The sequence below is a fragment of the Frieseomelitta varia genome, unplaced genomic scaffold (genome assembly GCF_011392965.1).
Source record: "Frieseomelitta varia isolate USP_RPSP 00005682 unplaced genomic scaffold, Fvar_1.2 scaffold_965, whole genome shotgun sequence".
Lineage (NCBI taxonomy): Eukaryota > Metazoa > Arthropoda > Insecta > Hymenoptera > Apidae > Frieseomelitta > Frieseomelitta varia.
This window is the reverse complement of record NW_025110773.1, coordinates 322,534-336,514: the sequence shown is the minus strand read 5'-3', so window position 1 is coordinate 336,514 and position 13,981 is coordinate 322,534. Positions and strand designations below refer to the sequence as shown.

General features: G+C 38.8%; 3 protein-coding genes across 5 annotated transcripts in view; 1 reads left to right on the top strand and 2 right to left on the bottom strand.

Moving 5' to 3' along the window:
- Positions 1-3,779, bottom strand: part of LOC122538147 (pupal cuticle protein-like) — a 7,505-nt gene extending 3,726 nt beyond the window's left edge. The window contains exons 1-2 of the mRNA XM_043671961.1: positions 3,679-3,779; positions 2,535-2,953 (exon numbers count right to left, since the gene is read on the bottom strand). Coding sequence (XP_043527896.1) covers positions 2,535-2,953; positions 3,679-3,699 — 440 coding nt within the window. The 5' untranslated portion in view covers positions 3,700-3,779. The remainder of the gene's footprint in view (positions 1-2,534; positions 2,954-3,678) is intronic.
- Positions 3,780-6,713: 2,934 nt separating this feature from the next.
- LOC122538158 (cuticle protein 18.7-like) lies at positions 6,714-11,712 on the top strand. 2 transcript variants are annotated; one of them, XM_043671984.1, is made up of 4 exons: positions 6,714-6,953; positions 9,469-9,652; positions 10,726-11,046; positions 11,336-11,712. In XM_043671984.1, the coding sequence occupies exons 2-4, from the start codon at positions 9,641-9,643 to the stop codon at positions 11,540-11,542; spliced, it is 540 nt and encodes a 179-aa protein (XP_043527919.1). In that variant the 5' UTR covers positions 6,714-6,953; positions 9,469-9,640; the 3' UTR covers positions 11,543-11,712. The 2 variants fall into 2 exon arrangements, with proteins under 2 accessions (XP_043527919.1, XP_043527918.1); XM_043671983.1 differs by having other exon boundaries at positions 6,714-6,968.
- Positions 11,651-13,700, bottom strand: LOC122538154 (MYG1 exonuclease). Of its 2 annotated transcripts, XM_043671979.1 has the most exons (7): positions 13,608-13,700; positions 13,327-13,483; positions 13,157-13,252; positions 12,848-13,081; positions 12,572-12,773; positions 12,101-12,275; positions 11,651-12,025 (listed from the first exon to the last, which is right to left on the bottom strand). In XM_043671979.1, exons 2-7 carry the CDS (start codon positions 13,437-13,439, stop codon positions 11,856-11,858), a joined length of 990 nt encoding a protein of 329 aa, XP_043527914.1. In that variant the 5' UTR covers positions 13,440-13,483; positions 13,608-13,700; the 3' UTR covers positions 11,651-11,855. The 2 variants fall into 2 exon arrangements, with proteins under 2 accessions (XP_043527914.1, XP_043527913.1); XM_043671978.1 differs by having other exon boundaries at positions 11,651-12,027; positions 12,103-12,275; positions 13,327-13,676.
- Positions 13,701-13,981: the final 281 nt, after the last annotated feature.

The window sequence follows — 13,981 nt, the reverse complement described above, 5'->3', positions numbered from 1 at the left end:
ATTTATATTATAAAGTTTATAATACATCATTGTTATATATCATGTGGCTCGTAATTACTTTAGAATTATTTCGTATAATTCAAAATCGAATAAAGTGACGGTAAAATTTAAATATTTATTACACAAAAAAAAATTCAACTACTACATTACATGAAAATAAAGTTTAATTGCTATCGGATCGTAAATATCCGTAACAATCGTCCTATTATATATTATTGTTATACCATTTATATTATAAAGTTTATTTATTTATATTATATATATTATACCACTTATATTATAAAGTTTATTTATATTATAAATTTATATTATAAAGTTTATAATACATCATTGTTATATATCATGTGGCTCGTAATTACTTTAGAATTATTTCGTATAATTCAAAATCGAATAAAGTGACGGTAAAATTTAAATATTTATTACACAAAAAAAAATTCAACTACCACATTACATGAAATTAAAGTTTAATTGCTATCGGATCGTAAATATCCGTAACTAATCGTCCTAGATTAGGTTACTAAACATCTTTCAAATGTTGTTCAACTTCCTTCTTCCACCTACGAATTGACAAATGCTATCAAATGTTGCAACAAGTAAATGAGACAGAAGGTTGTAAATCAACGGAGGAAAGTACTTGTCCCGTGATCTGTCGAGTATTCCTGTCCCAACTCCCACGAAACGTGACAAAGAGTAATTGCAAGAAGGCGTGCAGTTAGCATTGGTAAGGCAACACGTGGCGACAACGTGTTTCAGAGGCATTTCACCGCGTTGCATATCGTCCGCGAGCGATATTTCATCGGTGCCTACAGCAAGTGGACGAATTCCATCGATCGTCGCCCATTCCGTGTTCCAGCCGCCTCGGTCTACGAGCTCCGGCACGCTCGAGATTTCTTTCTTTCCTTCTTTCTTCCTTTCTTTTGAAATGAAACGAACGAAGGGCGTTGCGACAGTTGGTGCCGGTTCAAAGACCAGCGTGTGGCGCGCATTGTTCGCGTGCTGACCTGCGCCCGACGTATCGGCTTGTCGCCAACGCTTTGATAACGAGAGACAAGACGTGGTCGGAACGTGCAGCATTGTGTCCGCCGTGTTTCTCAGTAAAACCAGCTCTCCGGAGCTTATTATGCATTTGGAAATGAGTTTAGAAATGGCCAGCAGAAAGATTGCGGATATTTGCGCACTTCTTTTTCTAACAGTTACCAAAGAAGTGAAACCTGAGCGGAGACGGTTTTTCCATCTGTTTTCATTGTTCTATTATTACGAGCCGCGGAACTTTTAATGTCCAATTTAATTGACAAATTTAGTGTCCTTTTTTTTTTTGTTCGTATCGTAAATTGAATTTTTACACATTTCCTAACGCGTTCTTTTTCATGGCGATAAAAAGTGAAGTCTTGTCTTTTATTTCACTGGTGGTTTGTAATCTTGTAATTTGCAAAATATCTTCGTTTCGAAAGTGAATTGAAATGCACGAAAGAAACATCCGCAGAAATATCCTCTGGCCGGATTTATAAAGATTCGAAGATTTTATTAATCTATTTCGAAGCCTATTTTACTTTCTAAGTGAAGCTGACTTGATCCTTGATACAGACTCGTATAGATTTAAATCTCATTTATAATAGTATGGACACTTTAAAGATCTATTTGTGACCTCGCTAGATATTTCCCACCTTCGACATATTGTCTATAAATTTCTGGATTCTTGATAATCTACTTTGATGTTGATTTGTAACGGTACGAAACTTTTGTCGTTTCTAGAATTTAAACACTTGATATTTATAATTAAACAGCTCAATTTAAACAATACATTACGATGGCCAATTGTTCAATGATATTGTATCTGTGATATTTAATCATTATTTTATCATACAAACTTATATATCAACCGTACAGTTTTAGGAAATTCGGGGATGGAAAATTGTAAATTATAAATTTGACAGCACATCGAGGTACAGAAGGAAGAAGGGATCGAATAAAAATCAAGGAGGAACAAAAATACTTGCAAGCACTTTAATCAAAATACTTAACCAACGTTAACAGAAATAAAAAAAAAAACATTCTGCCTACCCTCCCTTCCGTTACATTGTGCACAACTCCTCCGCGAAATTCCCAAAATTAAGCTGAACAATTCCACAGAACGAAATGCAAATCTCGAAACGCGTGCATCGACCACAGAACCGGAAAACGAAGCTCATTGTCCAGTTCGAGCTCTAGATCTCCCCGTGCTTTCCCCCCGTCTTTCCAAAAATTTCGATAATCAACGTCCCCTCGTCCAAACACGTTCCCTACATTTCCAAAATTCTCGATCTACTCCGTCGTCGCGGTGGATGGCGAATATTTATGCATTCCTCTGTTACTTCTACTTTTCTATAGACAATTAGAAAAAACGAAATAGAAATTTCTACTATTCACTAGCACTGAACAGAGTACTGAATTTCTCATATTGCTCGTGGTGAATTTCCACGTTCTTCGAAAAATAGGAAAAAAAAAAAAATGCACAAACATCCACAATCTACTCGTCAAAATCGCGGTATCTTCACCAATGGGGTTGCGGGTAAGGATCGGCGTATGCAACCTGAGCCAGTTTCGAAATCTGCTCGGCGTGGGCTGCCAAGTGTGCAGCCTTGGCGTGCGCCACTTCCGGTGTCTCGAGCACTCTTCCGTCGTGGGCCAAGGGTGCAGGCGGTCCGTGATAGAGATTGTGAGCCGTGGCTACGTACGAGCCGCTATAATCCTCGTACTTCCCTACGTCGGAATAATCGCCATAACCGTATGGTGTCGCTTTGGCTGCTTCAGCCGCGTGAGCTGCCAAGTGTGCTGCTTTGGCGTGCGCCACTTCCGGCGTGTCGATCACCCTTCCGTCGTGAGCCAGGGGCGCTGGTGGACCGTGGTACGCCGCTCCATAGACTTCGTAGCCTGGCAGGGCGGATGCCGAGAGGATGAGACACGCGAAAGGAAGCTGAAATGAAAAACAAATTGTTTAGATAAATGTTTCGTCGATTCGGGATATTTCATTTTACTTTATATTCTTGCGTTCTTTCAGTGAAATTCGATCGAAACAATTCAGCTTTAAATTGTCATTTCGTTTCAACGGCGCACTCGAAGCATTTCAAGTTACAAATTTTATTTCAATCTTGGACACCTGATCCAGAAATACGTGTGTAGCTCGATGTTTAAGCCACGACTGTGAACGATAGTTATCTAACAGGAAAGAAAATTGAAATTTGAGAAGAGAAAGAAGTATTTCCAGTATTTTACTGTTTTAGTTTAGCTCAAAAACTAAAAAGCACTTTGCAAATTCTCCTTCCACTTAAAAATTACACAGACTCTGCACTGAAAAATCTCAACCAAACTGTACTCGTCACATTTCCAAGTGCGAAACGAGATTACTAAGGATATTACTGTAAATTTTTATCAATTTATATTATCGTACGCTGCCAGCCAGAAAGTTCAAGACTTGCAACCAGCGCATATATTTCGCCGACTCGAAAAGAGAAAGAGTTCAGAGACACCGTGATAATTTCCAACGTTCGATCGTAAATGCAAATATTCTTTCCAAACTTTCGGCTGGCAGCTGATCGCATGAAACAGTGCGCCATAGTCTACCCATGACAATCGATCATGCATCGCTCTACGAAAACTCTACGAAACGTGCAAGTGATTTTTATGGTCGTTATTACTCACGAGGAGCCTCGTGCTAGCCATGATCCACGACCTGATGCTTTTCTGCTGGCCGGACCGCTCGGTGGTACACCTTATATAGCCGTGGAACAATACAGGCGCCCACTTTACAGCCACCTCGAACAAGCGGACACGCCGCGTGTACGTGAATTATTCGCGCGCGCGCATGCACGCGTTCCGCTTGATTTTCACATAATACCGGGTGGGGAGAGTGAGACATTTCTGTTTGGCAACGCTCGATCGACGGCGATCTCGATATCGTGATCGGGAGAAGAAATCGGTAAGAAGCGGATGAAAAGAAGAATGGAACTCGATAGGCCCGAGTTGCGTCAATCTCTTCAGCCGAGGGATCTCTCGCCGATCGCTCGCGGCAGTGTAAATTTAAGTGAATTTTGCATTTCTCAAGAACGCGGTAGAATGAAAATTTTACTTTTACTTTTGTCACGGCATCGGTCTGCTGGTTTGGCTTGCATTTTCAATAAATTGGTCACGGTTGGTTTGTCGAGGATTTTTTTCGTTGGCTCGAGCTGAATGGAAACTTCGCATTGGGTTTCCTTTTTTTTTTCTCTGTTCTCTGTTCTCTGATCTTTCGTACGATCAATGACGAATCGAAACGGTGACGTCCGACGCGAGATTCCGCGTGAATTCCATCACGTATCGCTGCGCCTGAGTCCTTAATAAGCCGCCGGGCAATTACACTTTGCGAAACGTGGAACAATGACGCCCGGTGCTCGAACAATCATTTCTAACGAGCGTCCACGTCCTAATTGGGACAAGTTCATTACGACGGAATCATTTTCCACTGATTATTCGTATACGCCTTCTGCCAATGAAAATGGCGCAAGTCATCGGACGAGTGTGCAATTCGATGGACAAATAACAAACCATTTCCTCTCGGAGTAATTATTATTAATTACCGCCTGGAGAATTTTCCAGAGGAGACTGCAAGGCATATTTTCTCTTTCGAGTTTGACGTTTCGCGCTCTTTTTTTTTTTTTTTTTAATTTATTTATTCGTCTTTTGCAGAGAGACGTTAGATCGGATTTCCAGACGTTAATGTTAATTTTTCCAAAATTGATATTCATGTTAACGCGAACGATGGGATCGTGCGTCGTAAAAACGAAAATTGTCGCAAACGGTGGCAATCATTCGTTGAGACAACCGCGGCGATATTATTCGTTGAGTAATTTTGATTCGTTGAGTTATTCTGAACCAGGTATTTCACGCACGATTGCCGGCAGACGAAAGAATCCGAGGAACCATGACGAAGGGATTTTCCAACCTGCTTGGGTAATCGATGCTTGGTACGCAACCGTGATTAACGCAATATTAATGATCTAACGTCAATGTCAATAACAGAGAGCAAGAAGGGAATCGAGAACTGTTTCTAATTTTCGAAACGCTTGACGCTTCGTTTCGAAGATCGAAATTGAAATTTTGAAAATCGATGATTGATTCTGCCGATCGTGATAATTTTAGCAACATTGATACAATTGCAACAGAAATGACTCAAGTGAAGAATCATCGATTAACAGGCCAATCCAAATAATGCAATTAGAGAAATAACAGCAGCAACAAAATTGCAATTTTAAAAAGTCTCGAGAAAAGAAAATTTCGGAGAATAATTCGATCATCTTTGTCGCATCTGTAAGTCAAGAACACACGAGAGAGATTAGGCTAAAGTCCGGCTTTGACGAGATTATTCTATCTAGCAGCAGACATTCCCCACTTAGCACATTAGGATTATCCTAACAGCCCTATCTAAACCTATCAATCACTGTAATCACAGTATTATTATATTCCATCAATGGTGTACAGCGATACGACGAACCATTGTGACAAGGATCGATGAATCACCAGGGGAAGAAATTATCTCTGTCTTCCAAAGCTCCATTATAATTCAATCGACGAATCGATCAATGTTGACGAAAATCATACTGCTGATTGTGTACAAATGTTCTGACAAAATCTTAATTAATGAATATTACATTGGCAAGAAATTTTGTAACAGTTCCTTTCACTCGAAATGAATCAAAATTTCAAATCCTCGAAAACGACGAAGCTAATTCAATAAAATGTATTAAACATTCCACTTGTTTGTCATCAAATATTAACACCAACAGTCTATGTATTCATCGATTCCGACATTTGTAATTGACAATTGAGAGTATTGGCAAAAGTGATTGGACAGAAAAATTCCTCGTAACGTCGAGTAATTTTCTGCGAGATATTCATAAGTCTCCAATTGAAAAAGAATACTTGGGTGTTGAACATTCCAGCGCAACACTACGAAACTACTGTCCGCTTTTTATCATCGTCAGAAACCTTCTCTCAAATTCCTCAGCTGGGTGGTTACATAAACGTGACAAAAAACGTCATCACCATGCTAAATAGAATTTCTTCTTGAAAGTCCAGCGTCGCAGGGCGGATAAAAGAAAGAAAGGTGCAGATGTGTGTTTGACGAGATCCGCTACTGGTAGGCAGAGCAGCGTAAATAACGGAGTGAATGTCGATGCCTCGATACGTGTGCAACAGGCATTCCCTGTCGACAACCGTCCCTGGCCTCGTCCACAGCAAATGTGTACCGGGTTAGTGACACGCCTAATCGTCCCCATAGTCGTTCGAGAATAATCCTGGATGAGGAAGTCGCGTTCCACGCGAAATAAATCAATCCTTTCGCCATTTATTCTCCTCGTTTAATGGCGAATTCAGAGTGTCCGATGAAATTATCACCAATTATTATTCCTGTTAATTAAACTCGGAATAAGTTTGACTGGATCGGCGTTATAATTACAATTTCAAAGCACCGTAGCTTCCTTTATTTTTCTCTCGTCGCTTGTCCACCAATTTCTCTCCGGCAAGTGATAAACGGCAGAAATGTTGCCGCGATATTTGCATAACGTGTATTGTTATTACGTTTGCGCGCTGTTCCTGCCCGTTTCGGCCGGCTGAAACGAGCGCCACCACCTACACAACAATTAATGGCACCGCGAAGATGCGACGGCGTCGTTTAGCGAGGCCATCAGACGCGGTTAACGCGGTTTGAGAACACAGCATTGCCGCGTGACAAGATTCCCCTGGAATCTTGTGGAAGGAGCTTTTGTTCGACGTATCGAGCGTTGGTCTGAGCGTTTACTGCCACACCCACGTGACACGCCGCGAGATCTACGCGATTCCACCTCGCATTTTTTTCCAACGCACGCCGCGTCTTCCCTCCGCGGAGAACAGTATCGTACAGTGAAAATACGTTCTAGAAATATCTGCCAGGCATTAATCGAGTGAGAAACAGTGCGGTGATTATTTGGAACATTTCTCGGATTTCTAATCTACTTGGAATAGGGTTCAGGATTCACTGCGAGATTTTGTACCTTGTCTTCGTGGATAGAGAACAGTGATGGATATTTCCTGGAGTTTTTTTTTTTTTTTTTAATGAATTTGTAAAAATTTCGTGAGAATACTATGAATTTCTAATTTCTGAAAATGTTCTCATTGCGAAACTTGAAATCGAGTCTTCGTTATAGAAAATGTTAATTGTTGTCATGGGATTTTGTAACTTTCTATAAAAGTATCTTGCAAAGGAAATTCTACAGGAAAATAAATTTCGAATAATTGGTGTGATGCAAAAGATTAAACTTGGTCCGATTATTTAAAAAGACACGTGTGTAAAACATTGTTTTTATCTACGGCAAAAAAAAAAGTTTTAAATTTCTTTCTGTTTGAAACAATCTCGAAATAAAATGTTACAAAAACGGGCAGATAGTTGGAGGGCTCAAAATATCAGAAAAATTCGATCGGAAAAACCTGCATACGTGATCGAGAGCGTGCAAGCGTGACCGTACGCGGTGAAAAATCTCCGTTATGCAAAGCATTGGAATTGTTCGACGACGAATTTCACGCGAACAGCGCAATCGTCGTATTATAATATTTTGCTTGTTTTCGGTGTCTTTCCGGCGAGATCGATCGCAAGCTGGTTTACGTAAAAACACGATTCTTAGAAATTTTACTTTCAGTTAAATTTAAAACCAATTAATCCAATTAAATGCATCTCTTCAAAATTCGATAATAACAGTCTCAACAACTGACGTGTCACGATTTCTTGCAAATTTTCATTAACTCCATCGAGCCGAGAATCACTGGAAAAGATGCAGCAACGAAAGCTTCGATGCTGAAACAGAATCCTACGTGTCTTTTCTTCCCTCCACGTTCCTCTTATTTTTATTGGCAAACCGCGTAAGAAACGTTTCATTTCAATCACATTGGTATACGATTGGTCGCTGGGCAAGGATGCTGGCCGACCTTCGCATCAATTGACGTATTAACTTCCTCTCCTACTGCTCTCTTTCTCTGTTTTTATCCTTTTATTCTTCACATTTAACTGCATTTCGTCCCTGTTCTTTCCCTGAATCCGCATCTCAGAGCGCGTCGAGGCCGTACTCTCGATTCTCGGAATAATTGATTACCGATTCTCTTTGCTCGGGTTATCTTCCATGATTTGTATTATATTTTTCCGTCGGCTAAATGACATCAGATTTCGCGCTGTTATACGGACGGTATAAGGGGAATGATTGATTGATTGATTTATTTTGGAATACCGACTTCGTGAGGAACGTTGTATCTCATGAAACTAACGAAGAAGTTAGTTACAATTTTAACTGGGAAATGTATTCGTATAGAATCGTCGAGCATTGAATAAATTTGTCGTTTGTTTAAGTAACAATTTGGATCTAGCGTGTAAAATTGAATTTCAAAGCTTTTAATTTCTCTGGCTTTCAATCTCGGAGTGTTGTAAAATGTCAATCAGTTCTTTTTTTTTTTTTTTTTTTTTTTTTTTAATACAACGCCAAATTATTCTCATGCGCCCATATGATCTCAATAATCTCTTAAATCACTGGTTTTGCAATTTTATTAATAGTGCTTGTTCTGGACTTGTGTATTCGATAACTGATACAGATTAAAAGAATTTTCATATTAAAAATCTCGGTCTATATGTCAATTCATGGTTTAAATTGATAAAAAATTGATGTTTTAAATTGATAAAACTAATTAAGCAGTTGAAAAAGTGCAGTGGCAAGAACGAAAAAAAAAAGAACGTAAAATTACCAACAATCATGGCGTAAAATCATGCCTCCGTTATATAAAAATAACAACGTATAATTATGGTTGCGTAAACAACTACTCTATACTACAGAATATTTGATAAATGAAATTTTTCACTCAAGCTCTTTAGAGACAATTAAAACAGCACAAAATAAAATATAAATGGAAACCTAATCGAAACGAAATTCATTATTTCAACAAGCAAAATTTGCAAGCTCCAGCTTTCTAATTTCAAAGGCAATTGAAATAACAGAAAATAAAATATAAATGAAAAAATGAAAAAGCTAATTGAAAGAAAATCTATCACTTTCTTAATCAAACTATTCATACAATCTCAATTTAACATTCCCAGTTTATTATATTTTAATAACCAAGACTTAACCATCATCGGATTCACCATGAAATTCGAAATAGAAAACGATGAAAAAAATTAACAAATACTGAACGTAAGAATTAGCAAGAATATTCGCTGTCCAAAAAAAAAAAAAAAAAAAAAAAAAAGAATATCACTATATCGCCGGATACGTCAATCTCTTAGGGTCCACGAACGTATAATAACTTACGAGAGAAGAGAATGGTTGGCAATTTTTGTCGAACTGCAAGGAGCAGGTTCACCTGTTACACCTGACCTCGAGAGATCCTTTTGAAAGACGAGCAGATCAGAGATTAATGTCAATGTCACCACTTGTTTCCCAGGGTGTGGTCCCCTCCTACGGGTCGACGACTCCCTACCAGATTCACCTATATAAAAGGGGGCACCGTGGCTGGACAGGGCAGCACATCACCGTCGGTACTTTAGGGCGAATACTGGTTGGAAAATTCACGTTCAACCGGCCAGCAGCGCATTTTCCCCCCCGCGTGATTAACCATGAAAACGATAGTGAGTATCTGTAATGAGTGACCATGGGATTCTGTATGTTTGTGACTGGGAAAACATGTGTTTGACGGGGGGGGGGGGGGGGTGGTTTATAATTTTCTAATTCAATGGGGGACGTTGCGTTCACTTTCTGATTAATTTATGCCGCCAAATTGCTCGCATCGATACTTTATTTGCAAATTATTTCCGATGAATCTGTATTATAATATTGGAAAATTCCATTTCTCAATCAATGGAGTGGATAAGATTCGTCAAATGTTCAAAAGTGAGTGAATCAAGTGAGTTGGGCCGTGGAATAACTGGGAAATTTTGTTTGAAGTTTGGAAACTGTCAGTTGAATATCAATGTACATTACGTCTTGTTTATTAAAATGATAAATTGAGAATTTTGTTTCGAAGTTAGCTTACGATTCGTCAAGCAGAAAAATTAAATTGTTACCACAAAATTATTAGGAAAAATAAAGATATCAATTATATAATACAAAGTTAATAAAGAGATATTAAAATTCAATTGCCGTTTTATCGAGGGAAAAGAATCTGCAATCGTTACTTATTAATACTTAACCGAGTTTCCCCGAGGTTTCCTCGTCATTGACACGCTAACATCCCACAGTTTCTTGCAGAAACTTTTTCATACAAATGATTCCACCTCCATCGTGAAAAAAAGCATCCTTGGCACGTTTCATCACACTTATCCATCACGCCTCTGATCTAATTATTTTTACTGCATTTAAACTCTTCAATCACTAACGATCTCCAATAATTACATAAACTCTGTCTCTAATCATACTCCTTTCATTTTTCAATTTAATTGATTTCATTACACTTTACACGCTTAGAAATCACCTGCTGTTCTACTTTTTGCTAATTTCAAGTCAATTTTATTCAAGAAATATTCTTTATTATTCCAACCACGATTCTACCAAACACGCACTTTGTGAAGTCGTTTCAACAAATCTTCTTTAAACTGAGATTATTACTTGCCACTGTTAATTTGTTGATTTTATCATAAAGGGTTCTAGATAAGGGATAATTAACAAAATAACGAACGTACCAATTAACAAACGCAAATTACAGATCATCTTGGCTACAATCTGCGGCTTGACAGTCGCCGAGCCAGGATACGTGGCCTCAGTGCTGCCTTATGGTTATCTAAGAGTGCCGTTGATCTACGACGGCAAAGTTTTGGAGACGCCGGAAGTGGCACAGGCGAAAGCTGCGCATCTTGCCACTCAGGCGTACGAGGCAGCCAGGAACACGATTGGTGTCGCTCATGTGCCAACTGTGCTTCGTGTTTACGCGTCTGCATCTGGTGCACCGATTGGTGCCGATGGTCGCGTCGTCGATACACCGGAAGTCGCACAGGCGAAAGCTGCACACCTGACCGCCCACGCGCTGGTAATTAACAGTGATTAGTGACTCGAAACAACGGAGGAAGTTTTGAGAAAATTTGAGGATTCGTTTTGGAAACTTAGGAGTTCAACTTGGGAATTTCCGACGCGTAAATTATCAAAGATAGTTGAACAATATAAAAATAAGTTCTTCCTTTGGGAACATTTTATTTCTACAAACGAATTTTTGATTAAATTTCTGCACTATTTTTTTGAAAAAAATATTCTAAGTACGTCGAATTGTTCTTCTCACTTTAGATTAGAGAATGTATTTATCGATATCTTCTATGTTGAAGGAGGCTGCAAAGCATCTAGGACTCGAACCGTACGGTGCTCTATCCTATGTCTCGGTACCTTACACTTATGGATTTGGATATGGTGCACCCCTTGGCCCTGATGGTAGAGTAGTGGACACCCCGGAAGTAGTACAGGCGAAGGCAGCTCATTTTGCAGCGCACGCTGAAGCAGCCGCGAGAACTGCTGAAAAATCTGATTACGAATGAAAAGGGAACAATCGTACAAGCCTAAAATAAATGTTTGTCAATTTATTCTTGGTCCACTAAAACATGAGACGAACAATTAATCGTGAGAAACAATCTGCATGTTTCTTCTTTATCGCTAATGCAATTGGAATTAAATGTTACAAGGTAGTAAAAATATCGTGCCATTTTTATATGAAGTGATTTGAATAATAAATAACTTTCTCTTCCACAAATCATTACTTCTTTTTATCCATGATTATCTATCTTTTAAGTACAAAGGACATCGTGTGAATTTGTTAAATTGATCAATTAAATTCCTAGAGTGTAACTGCTCTTAACTCAGTTTTCCTAGCTCAAGAGACTTGCGTGCCATCATTATCGCCCCTTCTTTGGTTTTATGTCCACCGATGAATCCAGTTGAATGCACGAAAACAGCACCCTTGACTCCACAGGCGTTTTCAAGCACCTCGCCGCTTAAACCTGCCCAAGATCGTGGCAAGAACAGTCTAGAAAACCACAAGAGCTCCTTCGTCCTTTAACAGCTCTAAGAGTAATTCGGTTACGTAATTCCGTGTAAATACCTGCATACAAAACTTCCATTATCTACAGGTATGGATCGAATCCTAAAACTGCCATCCCCAAAAATGATGTACTTTAATGAAGGCTGTATATTCTGTTCTTTTTCTAGTTCGAAAAGATGCTGAGACCATGGTACACTTTGCGATAACACTACAATCTCCCCGCTCGGGTCCACCTGCAAATATTCGTCACAGCTTTTTCTCAAATACTCTTTAGCAGATAAAGCTATTCTTGCATACGAAGGAGAAAGAAATCTGCTCTTGCATAACACTGCACCGAGAAAATGCTTGTGATACATTTTTATACAACTGACAATAGCCATGCATTCTAATGCTTCGAACTCTATTCAAACTGTATGTTATTCTATTCAAATCTATGTAAATGTCGCTTCAATGACTGACAACAAAGATACAATGTCCATGGCAGTGCCATCATTAATTGCAAAGATGGCTGACACCTTGTTCTATTCACCTCGAACCGTTTCTCAATAGCTTCTTGAACAATAGACCTGGCTGGCAACCAAATGTTTGCTGCATAATTTACATGCTGTACAAATTCTTTGCCAGTTAGCTCAACTGCTTTCAAAAACTGCTTATTAGGATCAACATCCTTGCTGTTCCACGCAGGATTCAAGAATGAAACCCGAGAAGACAAATGTGTCACAATACGATATCTAAAATGAGTTATACACATTGTGAAGATTGAATCTGATGTCTTGATCAGATAATAGTAACATTAGACACTTACAGAGGCTCCTCACTGAACATGGGAATTCCATTATCTATACCATCAATCTCTTGAATAAGCGTATTATAAATATATTTGAAAATGATCTCTACGTCGCTATCGCTTGCTTCTGGATGCAACAGCTTGATAATTTCATGACCGAAATGACAATAAATCAAACCAGCACTACTCAGTTTCATCGTTGACTCATAACCTGGCTTCTTCATTACCGTGCTCATTGATTCATTGAAATCACTGATTCAGAAACCAAAAGCAAATGTAGCTTATCCTACTGGCTACCTAACGATACTACTTGAAAACTAACTTTACCTCATATGATGATCGTAACGATGCTTGGAAGGATCATACTTGTTACCAACGTCAACCACAATATCGCATGTATTTAGAATATCCATATCGCGTGATCTACAAGTACATTCAACATTCTAACCTCTTGCTGTGAGAAAGCTTGGCCACACTACACAACGTAAATACCTTACCTTACTATAACCGCATCTTTATATCTGGGTAGCACTTTCAACAGGAAACAAGCAAGCGCTTCGTCACAATGGAAGCAACCGTCGTGCGTTCCAATTTTGATGTTTTCTGTCATCGTTACGAATGTCCGTGACTTTGCTCGCGTATAGGTTAGGTTGCCTGGCAGAAGAAATACTTTCGTAAAGTGTCGTAGAATTATACCAGACGTTCCCTTAATCATATCGAAGCACTAAACGCGTCGATAATTAAGTGATATTCTCACCATAACGTGAAAAATGCTTACAATATGCAACGAAACTTCCTCTCTTTCTTTTGATTCGAAACGTGCACAGCTGACTGTGAACTGGTCAATTAAAGCGGGAAAAGTTTCAATGGTTTACGCTCGACCAATCAGAAGCTACACACGCTACGCTTGCGTACGTACGTGTTTACTACGGCGTGACCATTTAATAAAGTTATGCTCCGGAATGAATAATTTGTATGTTTTAGTTTAGTTGTAATTAATGTTTATAGTATTATTATTTAGTATAAATTTATTAGAATTTATTCATGTATTTGCATTACTTATTTATTAGGAAGAGAATGTGATTATCTATGAGTTATTGATTAGAGCAAATATTTTTGGAAAAATTTGCACATCATATTAAAGAAATATTA